Source organism: Panicum virgatum, chromosome 4K, assembly GCF_016808335.1.
Source record: "Panicum virgatum strain AP13 chromosome 4K, P.virgatum_v5, whole genome shotgun sequence".
Lineage (NCBI taxonomy): Eukaryota > Viridiplantae > Streptophyta > Magnoliopsida > Poales > Poaceae > Panicum > Panicum virgatum.
Window position 1 is genome coordinate 40,057,788 of NC_053139.1, and position 16,971 is coordinate 40,074,758.

Genomic DNA, 16,971 nt, shown 5'->3' on the forward strand with positions numbered 1-16,971 from the left:
TGTCCTCTTCAAAGTGTGGGTAAATGATGTTAATATGGACCACCTCAACTGTTGATTTTGTCATTAACATCTTTAGCTGGATATAGGAGGTAAAGTCATCTCTACTGGCATATACAAACTAAGTGCAATGTGTCATCAGTCGACGTATTTTTTTATCATTGGTTAAAAGTTCAACTGCTTATCAGACTCTAGCTAAAAGGTGCTCTTACCTGTTAAGGATATGAATTTTTTTTTCGGTTTATAAAGTCACGAATCACCCTGGCAAATGCATTTTTTGTGTAAAGATAGTTTTCTCAGGATTCATGGACGTTGCTACTGAATTATTGTCATGATAATGTAATTCAATCAGACAGGAAGAACGTTGGACAAATATCTTAAGTCTTAACTGAAGATACTGAGCTAACATAGGGACTTCTGAAGCACTAAGTATATGGCATCATCTCCAACCCTCTGATAAGAGATCCTATTATCACAGTTCTTTGTATAGTGGATTTCTACGAAATTCAGGTGTTTACGCTATGCCTTTGCAAATTGTACTTGGTATGGTCAGTTCTATGTTCTTATCACTGCATTGATGCTTTATATTTGTATTTTGATACTCTTTTCATTCTGCATGATAAACAATTGGTAAACTGCACATCTAGTGTAGGTATATGAGTACAATTAAATTCTCCTAAGATATGATCACTTTATGGTTTTTAATTTCTTATTGAGAAAGTAGACGTGGTATGTATATGTGCTCATGCATATGTGGGGATTATGGGTTAATGTAAATGCTATGTCTGGTTGTAAACTTCCAGAATCTATTCTCTCTCCTTTCAGCTAAAAGTCTGTTACATTCGTAAAGAAAAAAAAATCATGAAAGAACAATCACAATGATAACAGATATAAACCACTACCGTAGCTATAATTAATCTTTGCTATTTTTCTTTGAAGTGTACCCGTTCACTTTATATGTCGATCACCTTTACAATGTCTGCTGAGTCAGAATAGGTAGGACAACAGGACGTGTATTAAACCATTAAGATGCGAATTAACAACTTCAACCAGTACAAGCTTTAGCTATAGAGAGGAAAGCTCTATGTTCCTCACAGCACTGAATTAGTGTGAAATTCCTTAATAATTGTGACTTTGTGGGTTAAAACCCATGTCAGCTAGATATCTTAAAACAAGGCTATGTTAAATTATCCAGCTGCTCAAAAGCAGAAACTTCTAGTCCTGTTTTTTTTTTAAAAAAATACATTTGGGTAATAGACGCTATGGGTTTACTGCATATTGACTCCAGAGATTAGTGATCTAAAGACACCCAATAGGCAATGAGTAACCAATCAGGGCTTTGGATGGCTTCAGTTTTGTAAGTTGGGTGTGTTCATGCTGCATGGTGCGTACTACTCCCCACACGCAAGTTTGCCTTGTGATCACGTAGATGTAAACAATCATATGATCTTGAAAGCTTATCTTATTGATAGCAGAGATGGACATATGCTTGCGTATGCTCCACCCACCTTCTCTTTTCATGATTTCTGTTAAATAGAAGCATCTCAATGTTCCCTTTTACTTCGTGGGTGAAACTGAAACACCATTTTTTTTCACATAGATGCAAAGATAAGTTTGGGAGAAAGCAACAATCTTCCGGCCATACTTCTACATCAGTCTCCTAACCCACAAGTAGCAAGCAATGTTCCGCAGCAAGTCAAAGTAAACCACCAAATGCTTCAGAAAATTAACTGATCTTTGGAGCATCACTAGCTAAGTGATTCGTGTTCACACACATATCACACACATGTCACGGTTATCAGAGACAAGCTCAAGCTTTATACCTATTGCATGATAGTTAATTACATGGTAATGATTTAGGATAGACTGGATTAAGTTCGATGCCTATCAGGCCATCTGAATCATACATAATGCAACTTGCAACCACTTACGTAGATATCACCATCACAGTTAATTAAATGGCTTGATAGGCATATACCGTCAGCACTCAGCACTACTTACTAGCTAGGGCTCTAATTATTTGGCAGACTCACTTCATCATAGTCATCTAGCGACAAAAACACCTCATCTAAGCATGAAAGCTCCGTGCCCTCGTCATGGAAGCTCACTTGCGAACCGCAACTCGACTCGAACACTCTGCATATCACCCAGTTGTTGGACTCCTGCAAGATTAGAGTGATTTTATACCCTAGTCAGTTGCTACATGTATAAGCTGCTGACTGCTGTGAAGCAAACAGGATGTGCTATATCACTCACCGTGCTTGAGTGAACTCTCTTCCTTTGGGATTTCCTACTGGAACTTGAGCTGCTTGAGGTGCTGCCACCGCTGACATTATATCCTCCATCTTGAAGGTGGTACTCATTCATGATCCAGTTAGTTTTGAAACCCTTGGGAGGTTCGCCGGTGCAGAAGATGAGCGTCTTCTTCAGGCCAACAATACAGCCACTGCTTGTCACTGTTTCATCAGCACCAATAGGGTTCCAGTACCCATTCGGTGCGATCCTGGTTTGTGCTGCATGGCTGAAGAAATACCACTGGTTTCCAGCTTGCAGCGCGGTGCCTTGGAGGATTAATTGTTATAAGTACACGATGTTTACCATGAAAGTAGAGAAGTGGATGAGAATGCAAACCATTCAGTTCCCACGGGCTGTAGTGTTGCAGAAGAACCGTTGGGATGATGTCAGGGCGGCATGGGAGGTTGGCCGCTTTTGCGACGGAGGAAATGGACGACAAGATCTTCATCTGAGGGGAAGAAGTGGAAGCCTGGAGGTAGGTTAGTAGCTCCTCCCATGCTAGCAGTGCAACTCCGCTGTAGTTTATGCGAGCCGGGGCGGTGAAGAGGCGGTTGAAAGGGGATGAGAATATGAGATGAATGTGTAGTAGTTCATGCTAGTCATGGTGACGGGGGTGGTAGTCTTATAGGAAGCATATGGGTGTGGGCTAGCTCGGTGAAGAGAGGGAGAGACGTGCAAGTCAAGGAGTGCTGAGAGGATTTTTGAGGCGGCTGCAGCTAACACAAGGAAAGAAACGCCCGGTACACCTTTCTCCCCGTCCTTTACTTCTTTCGTGGATGGAGCTAATGATACTATGAGGAGACATTTGCCGGACCATGATGATGGAGTCCTATCTGCCCCTGCTGTGCAATGTGCAGTATATAGAATGTAAATTATATTTTGATTTTAAACTGAATTAATCATTGCACTCTAACACAATTCTTTTATTAACTAGGTGTATGCCCGTGCATTGCTACGGGTGGTAAAAAAAATTAGAATAATATACAGAGTATTGGCAAGACATGATATTTCAAAGACTCATTGATATCCGAGCTAACTTTGACATAATAGACCTATGTCCATACATTGTTATGGGATATAGAAATTATATAATCTCAATATGGGTCTGCATGTAGAGCACAAATATTTCCAATCTGACATAGACATGGGCCAGTTGATAATCCGAAGCTTCGACAAAATACTAAATAGATCGATCAGTTAGGATTTTCAAATAATAAACACCATACTGCAACTGATCATTTGACGACAATACTGAAAGAAAAAGAAAGAATGTCGCAACTTCTATTAGAGAGATGAAAAATGTACCTAAATGGAGTAAGAAGGATTTATATCAAACTTTAACACGTAAATAAATGCAGGTTATGTATATAACTATATATGGCTAGTTCTGCTTCTCTAGAATCAAGTGAAGCAGCAACCATTGATGGGCTTATCTTCTCCAAGCTCCAGGCCACCATCTCTCTTCCCCTCTCACTTCTCTCCACACAGAGCCAAAATAAAGTGATGATACTTGTGGTGGCCAGTCTTCTGAATACCTTTGGCAGACATAATTTTTGGTCAGTCAGAAGGAACATGCTTTTGCAGTTACTTATTACACAATTGATAGTACTCATTACACAATTGATATATACACACACGGCTACACATAGCAATTTTCTCCCTGTTGAGTGTTACCATACTGTCAAACATAGACTCTGTGAAAGTGGTCACCAAGATTGTCGAACAATTGAGTTGCTCCTCTAGAACATAAGGCCATGGCGATCAAGCCGATCATAGACAATTACTTATTACAATATGATTTCACATTAAGACAAGGATGCCGGTTACAATATGATTTGGTGTCAAGTAAGCAAGACAACTTACCTTTCTTCTTGTCCATGATCCAGTGATGGCAGAGGCAGTAGTTAACCTATAATTCAGAATGTTCCATCAACATACATTTTCATCCAAATCAATGCTAGACTTATTGCAAGAAACATGTAATCTTCCATCTCCCATAGTAAATCACACGTACTACTATGTTAGCTGGTCATGTAAATCAGATTTAACCTGCAAGAAAAATGGAGAACCCTCCTTTAAAAAAAATCTTTAGGTGTGCATTTTGATAGAAACAATATTTGTTTTTATTTGTACAGTTTAAGAAATATAAGGAATGTAAACAACTCAACTATGGTGTGCATAAAAGTTTTCACTCAACTAAAAAATGAGTAAATGGAAACCTAAACTGATTAACAGCCTAGTTACAGGCCACGATCATGACATGCATCAGAACTGGACTACTACTATAGTTGTGACGTCGTATGGACTACTTCAAGAATTCAGTCACCATGAGTCCTGACATGAATATTATAACAGCTTCAACTCGCTAATCTCCTTTGTCAATGTCCTGAAGTTCATGTAACCGCAATGGTGCGAGAATGCACCTATCAGCCAAATGGAAAAGCAATAAAAAGCAAAAGAGCCGGTTGCCTTTTCTTCTTCCTTATCATCTTACTACCATAAACTGCATGATCGCATCTATGAGCTTGTGCTTATGCATGTCCTCACAATGGTACTTATCAGGTTATTGATATAATAACCCTGAAATATATAATAACAATGCATGCATAATCTTCAGTCATAAACAATTGGATTTCTGCAACTAACAGAAATGGGATGAACATTTATATTGACAAAACTGAATCACTGTGTAGGAAAATGGAAAGCTAGGACACAAGAAAACCAGTGCTACAAAGGTCAGCAAAAAATGGGCCTCATACAGTTGAGAAGGCTATATCCTTATGCCTAATAACATTAGTACATTGACTTCAATTACAGACACTTCATGTTTATTAGGAAAACTAACCTACTGGAGCCGTAAAGGTAGCGAAGGTGATCAGTGTAAGTAGGAATCATGTTACCTGAGCTGGTTTCCTCCTCAACACTTTGAATGCCTTTGCCCTCATTGATAAATTACCCTGTTTGATAAATCAGAAGCTTTGAGTATATAACCACATGACAACTGGTTTCCTGACAAATATATAGAGTTTTTTAAAGTCTATTAAACATTTTTCCACTTCATTGCGGCATATTGGTACCTGTACAACAAATATAGGACTATAAACCACACAATTCTGGAAATACTGAGCAAAACCTCTAAATGTTTTCTCAAAATAAGATTACAAAAGATATAGGTAGCATCTGCAAGTAAACAACCAATGAATTTGTTTGGCAACAACTCAATTTCTGTTTAGAGGTATCTTGATAAAAATCCTAAGTGATGTCAATTTTACACAGAAAGAAAGGGCGATCATATATCCAAATTTCTAACAAAATCTAGGAAGCCTTTTCTCTCCCTTGTTACGAAAAAAACTCACTTGAACAAACAACTTGAATTGATAGGACAGAACCTTGATTCCCAGAATACTTTTAACAACCAGCCAAGAAAGGTAATTACCAATCAAATAAAATATTCCAATACAATGTACGGAATTAACCATTTACCAGTTCAAACCAGAATAGAATTTTCTTTAGTTGAAAAAGAATAAACCATTGAATGTAAAAGAATTAATCTAGGTGCACGATATTGGGCCTGAGAACAGTTTTGCATCTCTAATCTCTTGAACGCAATGAAAGTAGTGTCGCCTGTCAATCTAGTGACACCCTGCTGCATTTAGGTGCACGCAGATTTACTGAGAGAGGTGAAATCCTTGAAGGATTGAAGGAGAGAAACTTGAGGTTGGGGTTGGGATTGAAGGATTGAAGGAGAGAAACTTGAGGTTGGGGTTATCTTTGTCTGTTCTAATCCAGTGCACAGAGGCTACATGAACTTGGCGATGAGTATAAATCACTTCCCCTGTGGAGACAGGTTTGCTTCTTTCTCCATTTCTAACTCCCCATTTTGCTTATAGATGGGGAGCTATTATCTATGTCCACTATATCTTGTCATATGCTAGCCTCTTCTGCTTACCCTTACTGGTACATGTAGACATGTAGTATCAGGTTGCCTTTGCTAGTTGCTACTTTTAGTATTACATAGAATGCCATGTAACCTGACCATTTTATGGCAACAAATTTTGCACTGTCCATTTGCACTTAGTCTCAAAGTTTTGCCATTCTGTTGTTGGTAATGGCTAGTGACTTCTGTAGCATGCTGCAAATTCACAAGATAATTCTAAGTAATCGCATCCTTCAATGTGGAAAATGGGCATGTTAATGTTTGGTAGAACTTTTATAGTTTGAGAACAGAGAAAACAGTCTTACTTGAGTTGAGCTTGGTAAAATAGGTTATAGGCTTTTTTCACAGTAGTTTCTCAGCGTCAGTGCTTAGTAGTAGTATCTCGTGCTTCTAATTATACTATTACTGATCAAATAACATAACTCTTTTCAGGCTGAACCAAGATTTCTATGGAACAGTTACTTGTTGGAACCTCTAATTGAGAACAAGGTAAGATTAATATATCTTTAGGTGGCCTGTTTGGATAGCAGGGATTGGTAAATTTTGTAAAATTCCTGGACTATCTTCCCTTTCCAGACAGGCCCTTAGTTCATTTCACTTTGGATTTCAAGGGAGCTGAACCAGTATTCTGATTGCTTCCTTTCTCCCTTAACAGCTGGACCAGTACTTATTGCCAGTAATTCAAGGCAGTATCCTTGGCATATCATGACATTTCAACTAGGGCACTACTAGATATATAAGATGTGTTCTATTAAAATGTTGATTCAACTTTCCTTTGGGTCATGTTTTATTGTGAATTTATGGAACTTAACTAAATATCAGGTTTTCAAAACATACATGCAGAAGTTGGGTCAGAAAAGGTAAATGTGACCCTGATTGCACGTAGGTGCACGCGGAGGATAGGTGAGCGTTCTTAGGCATCGAAATAAGTTTTTCACATTTCTTACTTTCATTAATATTTTAGTTAAATATGTTATTACTGTGCATGTTCAGTTTTAACTGCATCATGTCTTCTCATTTTTATTTTTGTGAAACTTGTTTATGATTTCTTCGTGAGTTTTTCTAAAGGTACGCGGATGTGGAGACGAGGAGCTGATGCAGAGGGTTATGCTGCAAACTTCGTTGAAACAGAGCAGATAATGCAGTCAAAAGGATTTACAGCATCGTATGTACAAGTAGGTTTCTTCTCACAATTTGAAATTAACACTTAATATTGCTTTTTGGTTGCCTCATGTTGTGCTTCAGTCTTAATTAGTTTGTTGGTATATAAATATTCCAAATACCTTGACAAATTATATGTTTTGCAGGTTCGAGGTTCTATGCCATTCTTGTGGGAACAGATTGTTGATTTGACATATAAACCTAGCTTTGACATTGTTAGACAAGATGAAGCGGTGAGCTTTATTATATATTTCTTATACCATTCCTTGTTTTGTTCTTTACCTTGTTGCTATAATGGCACTATACTCTATATCTTGCCATGAAATTGTATGGTATCCTTACTTAGATTTAGCTAGTAGATAGTCTAGAATGCAAGTATGCAAATTATGTTCATTATTTTATTTTTATCTATAACCCTATCTTGGTTTCTGTTGTTCAGCCTCGTGTGCTTGAGCGGCACTTTCATGATTTGCAAAAGAAATATGGAGCTGTCTTGGCTGTAGATCTTGTCAATACAGTAAGTACACTGCACTTGAACTTCAAACTAACATTAGTGCTATGAGTTTCCAAAATTAAGAAAATCAGGAGTACTTGCTGCATGTAAAATCATTATGTGCGGGCTCTGATTCTCAGTAAGGTGTATGATTTCCAAAATCATACAATTCTTCATATTTATATACTTTTGCATCTACCCTTATAGTTCTTGCTTATTGGCTTTCTTCTGTCCTTCATGTGATGTTCACCTTGTTTGATTTCTGATATTCAGGGTGGTGGTGAAGGTCGCCTTCGTGAAAGATATGCAAAATCTATCGAACCTATTCTCAGTGAAGATGTAAGGTAACAATTCCTTTCTCTGCTATGGACTGCTCACTGCTCCTATCGTGTAATGTTGTGGCTAAGCATGAATACATGCCTATGTCTTGCAGATATGTGCACTTTGACTTCCACCGAGTTTGTGGTCATATTCACTTTGAACGCCTTCCTCAGCTGTATGAGCAGATCAAAGATTATCTTAAGCAACATAGGTATGATTGGCTGATGTAGTATTACCCACGTCATACTGTTTATCATTTTGTACTATCTTCATATTTGTCAAAGGAACATTGTTATATGGGGGCCAAATCATCCACCAAATATACTTTGGTCTAACAGACAACCACCAGCCGTGCATCAAATCTGCTTGCAAAACCAACTGCATAGGACTTGGTTTGAGGGATCATTAGTTCTTTAATCTAGTGGTCTATGGATCAATTTGTGCTAATCAGCCTGATTCAGAATGAGCTTTTCTACTTGAAGCCAAAGCTATCAAATCTTGCATGTTGTCACTTCAGATATTGCCTTGGACCTTGAGGAGTGCTAGTACAGATGTGTTAATTACCTACTTTATAGATTTTGTTTTTGGTATTCGATTTCCTGTCTGAAGCATGAGCCGGGCACAGTGATAGTCTCTCCACTTGTGCCCTGGAGGTCCTGTGTTCGAATGCACCTCCTCGCAAAATGTCAGTAAGGCTGCGTACAAATTCCCTTCCCAGGTCCCACTTTATGTGGGAGCTTTCATCACTGGGTATGTCATTTTTATTCAAGATCCTGGCTAATCAGGAAAAGTAAAGTGCATTCAGTCACAATGTGTTAGTCATTATGTTTTTGATACGTACTTCAGCAGTTATTCATAAGAAAATAATATATCTATGCGATACCATTTTAGTCATCCAGTTATCTAGCGGCTTCCCTTTTTGTTTTCCAAACCAACTTGAGAAAGATTTGCTGCTTGGCTAAGGGCATTCATCATCCTTATATTGTAATATTGCAATGTAGATGTACTACCTAACAGATGCAGAACTTGCGAAACATGTCTCTTTTGAACTGTTAATCAATTTCCAAACTTGTATACTGGGATAATTGATGTACTTTTAGGACCATGTTTGATATTAATTATATTGTTTAAGTAGTACTCTTGTTTGGTTTCAGACTATTTGTTCTGAAACAGAACATATGATGTAGTAAGAATCCCATGCCTTGAGTTTATAGACTCATAGTAGCTAATCATTGTGTTATTGTTGATACATCCTTCTATGATGGACAATTACTATTGATCCTTATATCTTTGAATTCTAACAATCTCTAAACAGAGCATGATTGGAAGAAAAATTCTGGAGAGCCAACTCCAACGGATAGAAGTTCTTGGTGTTGATGATACAATAAGCAACCATCCAGCCTTTGATACAAATTACAAAGTTTGTGAGTATTATCTTGACCATTTAATTAATCTGTGTTCTTAGTTGTATTTTTCTATTCCTTTTTATAAGCAATGATGCTAGAGTAAATTGAGTCCTTTTTCTCAGTGTGGGCAAATCATGGAGATGCGATAAGCATTCAGTACTCCGGAACGCCTGCTCTGAAGGGAGATTTTGTTAGGTAATTTCTGTAGAACAAATTTCCATTTTACTTTTTAAGTGCTTTTTACTGTATTTGTTGTCCCTCCCCTTTCTTTTTCTTAGCAAGAAGAGGACCTAATTACAATATTTACATAAAATAAGAACAGTAGTTACCTTTATCACCTCAAATCTATTCAAAGCTAAAAACTTATAGTTATGAAACGCTTAGGGGTTTTGAAGAATTGAAGATCCCATGACCACGGTTGCAGTGAATCTCTATACTAGCATGACCCAGATAATGGGTTACTATAAAGCTGATATGTCTTTGACTAGTAATCAGGTGGAAAAGTCTACATCATACCAGTAATGTCACACCCTGAAATTGTCGGATTTCAGGATGTGATTAGAAAGAAAAGTAAATCAATGATTTTCTCATAATTTTAAAATTTTGTCAACATTTATTTTCTTTACAGGAAATTTAGTATAGAAAAATAATGGGTTGTTTTTCTAAATTAAATAAGGTTGTTCTGTGTGTTGCATTCATGCTAAGTGCATAGTGTTTTGGATGTAAAATGAATTCAAAATACGATTAAGTTTCCTCTTAATCCCAATCTTGCTTGTAATCCTAAAATCAATTCTTAATTCTTTGATGAGCCAAAATCCATTCAATCCCGGATCTTCTAATAGTTATCTTTCCTTCTCCGTGGAAGTTAACTTTTTTATTTAATCCTCAACCCATTCAACCATTTTTTCTTTTTCTTGGAGTTTTTTTTTCTCTTTTTGTGATGAGCCAACTCAATCTAGCTAAGAAAGCCAACGTGCAAGCTTTCACGTTCAGCTACTAGCTAGTGTTGCCATGAACTTCTTATCTCTTTGATGTCTACGCCGTCCTTTCCTCTTCTGACTATTTTGGTCGGCCAATCAATTCCTGAGTTGCTCATTGTGAAAATAATTACCACTATTTCTCTCCTTCAATTCCCATGATAATAAAAATGCTAATTGCTTCCTTAGTGGCGTTAGCCCAAGTTCCACCGTCTATCGAAAGGCGACCAAACTTTTATCTTGACTCTTGCACAACTCATCACACATACGTCCATTTTATACTCCTCCCTCAGCAGGCAGTCCAAGACCATTGCAGGCGTGGCCTCCTCATTCGTGATCCAGGGCCGCCCCAACGACAATTCCTAGTAAACTGCTTCGGCTCGACCTCATCTTTGAGTCATACATCTTCGTCGTCGTTGTCTGTTACATGCCTACACTTCGACGTCAATTTCTGCATGTTCCTAAGTGAACCTTCGCTCACCACTTCCTGTTAGAGCCCCTAACTGCAATTGATTAGCAGAACCTTGCACACGATCATACGCTCTTGCGGTGATCACATTCATGCTAACTCCACTCTACCGTTCATGTCTACACAGTCTACTCTGCATCGATCCCCTGCGCCAGCTCCCTCGAGCACTAGGGCCGACCGGTACCCAGCACCGCGCCGCTCGCCTTCTCCCCCATCGAGCCCGCCATCTTCAATGCTCAGTGGAGCAGCCGCAACCCCCTCGCCTCCTCCTTCCGTTTCATCCTCATCAAAGTCCCCTGCAGTTGAATGCCATTGATGACTGGCCATCACGGCCGGCCACCACCATCACCGTCTCCTCTACCGGCCCTCCCTCTTCCTCCCTCTCGCTATATAAGCGGCACCCGAACCCCTTCGCCCTGCTGCCTGCGCCCTGCTCGCGAGCAGCACCGCCATCCTGCCCCGCCAGCCCTGCTCGCCATCGCCCCTGATGCCCCTCGCCTCCCTGCACCCCCGTACGCCACCACCAGGAGCGTCGCCGCCCCTCGCGCTGCAGCTGGAGCCGCGCCTGGTGCCCCTGTTGCACGTGCTCCCCCTCCCTGTGCGGTCCAACTCCAACTCACCCGGGGTGCTGCATCACCTCTCCTGCTCGCCCTAGTTCTGCTGTTGGCGCACCAGGAGAACCAGCGTCACCAACAGAACATCGTCGTTCCTGATCTCGTGTGGTTCCAGGAAGCAGCATGGCTGTCTCCCCTTCCGACTTCGAATCCGATCGCCTCAGTGCATCTCCGTCATGGGTAAGCGGTAAAACGGAATCCCCTCGTCGTCTTCTTTCGTTTCCCCCGCTTCCCAAAGTCTATCGTGCCCTAAATCATCGGGAAATTGACCCACAAGGAGCTTCTTCCCGCCAGCCATGGAGGGAGCTCGAGTTTTGCAGATTAGTCCCTGAAATCTGCAGTTTATCGCGTCCTTGCTATCTTGTTTCTTTTATAGAATAGCCGTTTTAGTTCCGTTTTTACCCGTTCTTGTTGCGTTAGTCTTCTAATAGACTAAGGTTTTGTTTAGTAGTGTCGTTGTGTCGTAGTTCCTGTTTTAAAATTAAATATAGATTTAATTTGATTAATATTCTCTCATCTAGTTTTTGTTAAGTAAAAGCTAATTAGATGTTTACTCCGGTTTTCATAATTCATGTTAATTTGATAAATACCAACTTAAATATGTTTTAGTTATAATTTGTGTAGTTTAACACCAAACATAAAATTATGCGTTTAGATGCTCTCACAAGTTTCTTTCTAATTCAGTAACGATTGATTAGTATAATTTATACCTAGACAACCATATATAAAATTTGGACTAAGTTCTACTTCGCTTTTGTAAGTAAAAATATAAATGATTTAATGTTAAACTTGGATATTTCTTTTAAATATCCTTCACTATTATTTTCTAATTAAAATAAATAAAGCTTATAGTTCTTTTGTTTTCTTTCATGATTCAAATCTTCCGATAGCTGTGGTTTTTCAACCTTAGTTCCGTTCTCAGCGTCTCTTGTGTTCGTGTGAACAGTAGAATCGAGCCCTATCCTTTAGTACGCTCTTTTAAAGCTTTTCTTTTGTTTCGGTGTTTTGTTCTTAGTTGTACTTGTTTGTTTTGCTTGTATGGTTGCCCGATGTTTGCTTCGATTAGAAGGATCGCTGTTCGAAGCTTGAAGATCAAGAAAGTGAGCAAGAGCTGAAGAGCAGTAAGAGTAACTTTTGTTGGAGAAAGGCAAGTGTCCCTAACCATCCTTCTACCTATGCTTTATTGCAAGAATATTGTGAATTAATTGGAACGTGGAGAACCACCCAGGAAAACAGTACAACCACGAGAACCATATGGCTCTGGTCTTGACTAATTAATTAGAGACTCTAGTTTGAAGCGGCCTTACCGAAAGGGCAAGGAGGGAGTTGGTGTAGGGGTCATAGCTCGGTCCTTTTGGGGTAGCAGCCTTTGCTAAGGTGCTGACCATTAGGGAGGTTTATGGACCACACTGCTACTGAAACTCTAGCGGGCTACTTCTTACTAGGGAATCTTTGTAAAGGCCTCGTAGCATCCCTATGCAATCACACCTCGGAAGTGTGGTATTGTGCCTAGCTAGCACAGCATGGTTGGGTCCAAAGTTCTTCTGAACTTTTACGCGATTTGTGGTGAAAGTGTACAACCTCTGCAGAGTGTTTACAACTGATATATCAGCCGTGCTCACGGTCAAGAGCAACCTAGACCCTCACATGATTAATTTAACTTGAAGATGGATTTAAATTGTGTTCTGGTTATTTCTTGTGGCCTTGCTGAGTACCAACCATAAGTGTACTCACCCTTGCTAACTGCTGCTCAGAAGAAGAATGTGCGAAGTCTGCTGAAGATGATGTTGAGATCTAGGCGTACGCAACCCCCAGTCGCTTGCCTGTGAAGTTTGAAGCCTCCGTTTCCATGTTAAGCGTATAACTCTGATAGTCTTGTAAGTCTTTATTTATGTTTGTTTACGTGATACTATTGTTGTTATTCACTGATGATGTCACTATATGTATGAAACTTGATCCTAACATACATATAGATAGCATTCGGTTTTATCCTTAAAATCGGGTGTGACAAGTAAATGTCAGTGCAGGACATAAGATGGTCCCAGAATAATAATTAGACTGTTCGAGTGCATATTAAGTACTATAGTTTCTTCTATATATATCATAGATTACTGGTGGTTAATTTACATTCATTCCGTTTTGTAGTTGGGTATTTTAAAATGAAAGACAGCAGTGATATTATATTATTTATTCTAGGCTATTTTCTGCACATTTACATTTGTTTTCGTCTCTTAGGTATGGGAAGCGAACTACTCAGGGAATTGTGAATGATTTGCGGAATGCACTTGCTAGATACTACTTGAATAACTTTGTTGATGGGACTAAGCAGGTAAATATTGATTTCGTCGATGATGCCCCAAATGTCAGCTCTCTATGACTTAGATGTGTCATGTTAATGATATATTAGTACCAGTGCAAGTCTCGTAGAGGGGCCTAAGCCTAAGCAATAAATTACTGAAATTTATGCTAAGTTATGGCAGCTTACATGATGTTATATAATTGATTTGTGTGGTAACAGACAATGCATTCTCTATGAAACTTCCTGTTAATGCCTCCGCTGTCCACAATCTAACAAACATCATGCAAGCTACGATTTCAACTTTCAACTTAATTTGTTCCTACCTTCAATTAAAATATCTTCCCCAGGTATTTTGTAGGCAGTCCTTAATATTTATTTATTATCTTACATAGGATGCCATGGACCTTCTTCAAGGACATTACATGACATCTGTTAGTCGAGACATGGCAGTGCCAAGAAAAGGAGGACTTCTAGAGAATTATGCGGTGGGTACAATTCGCTATAGCTTAAACTTTCTCTTTACACAGAAAGTTATTGCATTTTGAATTGCTAATGGGAATTCCTCCGAAATCATTCACATTTTGTATGTTTTCTGGGTGTATTTTGACTAAGCACATGTACATACACAATCTCTCGACACTCGATACTCTTTCTTTACGGGAAACAGCTGGATCTACTACTGAAATGTGCTTCTTATGTATTCCAACAGAATGAAACTTATGCATTTTCTTTACTTTACAGTCCTTCCGCCTTGCTTTTGCATTGGTTGTGGGAGCTCTGATGTTCATGATGATGTCACTGAGACATGGTAAGGATTCTGGCTCTGCGGAAAGAGATATTTTTTAGTGTTCGCCGCTAACTTTCCCCGATTACCTTTGCAGCCCGGACAGATGTTCGCCACATGTTGTCACTTCTGTGGGCTGGTCTTTGTATTGGTATCACACATTTTGTCAGAGCCAATGGTCGAACATTCACTAATCGACCTAGGTTTAACCAGTCGCGGCATTGATGAGTGCAAAGCAACCATTTGGCTCACCAAGTGAGTTGCATCTTAGATTGTCATCATTCATCATACTTGTCGACGTATTGGTTTGTAAAGATGAAGTATTGCATTTTTTTGCACGCAAACCCTTTGTAATAAGTTTTCTTCCATTTTGTAATAAGCTTCTGTTTCCTTCTCGCTAATTTTTAATTCCTGCTGTTCCGGCTGTCATGATCAGCTTGATAGAATCCATTTGTAAAATAACAAGGGAACATACCTTGCAATTATCGGTGTATTTATGATTTGACACACTTGAGTTGATAGTTTCACCAGCAATGACCATTTTCCTTATCATACAAAGAATTGTATTATGTACCATTGTTCCCTTGGGTTTAGGCTGAGAGGTGTAGCTACGCTCACTTTAACAAACTATTCATACTTAAATCACAGTCCGTACATTACTAATCAGTTATGCTGTCAGCTCATCACCTTAACCTTTCTGTGCTATAACAGTTTCAGCCGTGCAAATGCATTACCTGTTTGTGCATCCATCCCCTGCAAACGGTCATAAATCTCGTTGCGTTGGTTTTCGAAGTCCTGCTGAAGCATTTGCCAGAGTGGTTACTTAAAAAAAATGCATTTTATCTGCAAACTCCGAGTGTCTGGTCGAGTATGCCAACTGCATCTGTTCTGCATTTCTACTGTGCCTCGTCAGCTCTCGCTGCCCCAGCAACTTGTCCGGCCTGCACCTGTATAAGCTCGTGTGCCTTTGGTGGCAAGTCCCCTTCTTCCTCTCTACCGGTTTTTACTTGATCTCGACACAAGGCCTGTATTCTGCTGCTGCTGCCGCCGCTCCTGGTTGGTGTTTGAAGTAGAAGCCAAGACAAAGCCCGGGAGCCATGTCTACTTCAACACCCTTTGCCTTGGGTCCCCATCAGTGATCTCGGCCTCACCTGAACCTGAACTGGCAGCACCCTCACTCGTGGTCGTCATGGAGGCAGCCGCCGCGAGCCGCGCCGAGGTCGACACCTCCCGGCCGTTCCGGTCGGTCCGGCAGGCCGTCGAGGTCTTCGGCGAGCGGTACGCCGGTGGTGGCAGCGGCGGCGGCGGCTCCATTGCGAGCAGCGAGTCCAGCGTCAAGCTCAGCGCGCCTCCGGCAGCCTCGTCGTCCACGGTGCTGGAGCTGGAGCTGGCCTGCCTGAAGAAGCTGGAGGAAGACCTGGCGGAGGCCAAGGGCGAGCTGGTGGAGCTGAGGCAGAGGCAGGCCCAGATGGAGGTGGCCGTGTCCAGCCTGAGCGCGCAGTTCAGCAGGGGCCTGGCCGTCTTCTCCGGCCTCGGCAAGGGGAAGGAGGTGGCCGTCGGAGAGGACGAGTGCAGCGGCCACGGCCGGGTCCGCAGCGATCGGTGGGACGAGAGCCGGGCCGAGGAGTGGATGGCGAGCCTCGATTACCTGCCGAGCCTGTCGGAGGCGCTGGCCATCAAGATGATCGAGGACGACCTGGGGGGAGACGGCAAGGGGAGGAACGCCAAGAACAAGGCTGCCAGGAAGAAGAAGCACAAGAAGCAGAGTGGGATCTCGCTGGTCGGGGGCATGTTCTGCGCCAAGAAAGCCAAGTCCAGGTGATCCGAAGCCAGGCCGGGACAACACATACACATACTTATACCAGAGAAGTTTTTTTATTTATGTTAAAAATAACTTTTTTCCTACCTAAATTTCTGCTGAAGAATGTAGCCTGCCTCATAAGCTGCATTGCGCAGCAGTTGCCGGTCCGGAACATGGGAATTTCGCAAGGATTTTATGGGAGCAATGCAATGCTGCATGGAGCGATTTGTTTGGCTCCGGTAGAAAGAAATCCTACAAAATTCCTGGTTGTTCTTGATGGGGAGCTGGCCCAAGAGAGTTTTGAAGTTGACGCTGCTTTGTAATACCAGGTTAATGTTTGTGCTTAGTAGTTGGTAGGAGAGGTATGTCCTCCAGCCGCTAGATGAATTCCACCGGGTGTTAAAATGGTCTCGTACT

At 40.7% G+C, this 16,971-nt stretch overlaps 2 protein-coding genes, 1 long non-coding RNA gene and 1 pseudogene across 3 annotated transcripts; 2 read left to right on the plus strand and 2 right to left on the minus strand.

Moving 5' to 3' along the window:
* Positions 1-1,786: 1,786 nt before the first annotated feature.
* LOC120703995 lies at positions 1,787-3,282 on the minus strand (annotated as a pseudogene).
* Positions 3,283-3,426: 144 nt separating this feature from the next.
* On the minus strand, positions 3,427-6,037 carry LOC120703996. Its single transcript, XR_005687344.1, has 3 exons — positions 5,193-6,037; positions 4,156-4,341; positions 3,427-3,827 (listed from the first exon to the last, which is right to left on the minus strand). It is a non-coding gene; the product is annotated as an uncharacterized LOC120703996 (long non-coding RNA).
* Positions 6,038-6,079: 42 nt separating this feature from the next.
* Positions 6,080-15,283, plus strand: LOC120702224 (phosphoinositide phosphatase SAC7-like; the record flags this gene model as incomplete). Its single annotated transcript, XM_039985950.1, has 16 exons — positions 6,080-6,139; positions 6,662-6,718; positions 6,885-6,918; positions 7,052-7,132; positions 7,298-7,404; positions 7,537-7,623; positions 7,830-7,907; positions 8,157-8,227; positions 8,317-8,415; positions 9,378-9,390; positions 9,520-9,628; positions 9,733-9,805; positions 13,906-13,999; positions 14,362-14,454; positions 14,711-14,777; positions 14,851-15,283. Coding segments are annotated over 16 exons (1,251 nt in total), but the record flags the coding sequence as incomplete, so codon positions are not given.
* Positions 15,284-15,905: 622 nt separating this feature from the next.
* Positions 15,906-16,965, plus strand: LOC120703998. The gene has a single exon (XM_039988237.1). It carries the CDS (start codon positions 15,943-15,945, stop codon positions 16,573-16,575), a length of 633 nt encoding a protein of 210 aa, XP_039844171.1. The 5' UTR covers positions 15,906-15,942; the 3' UTR covers positions 16,576-16,965.
* The last annotated feature ends 6 nt before the right edge of the window (positions 16,966-16,971 follow it).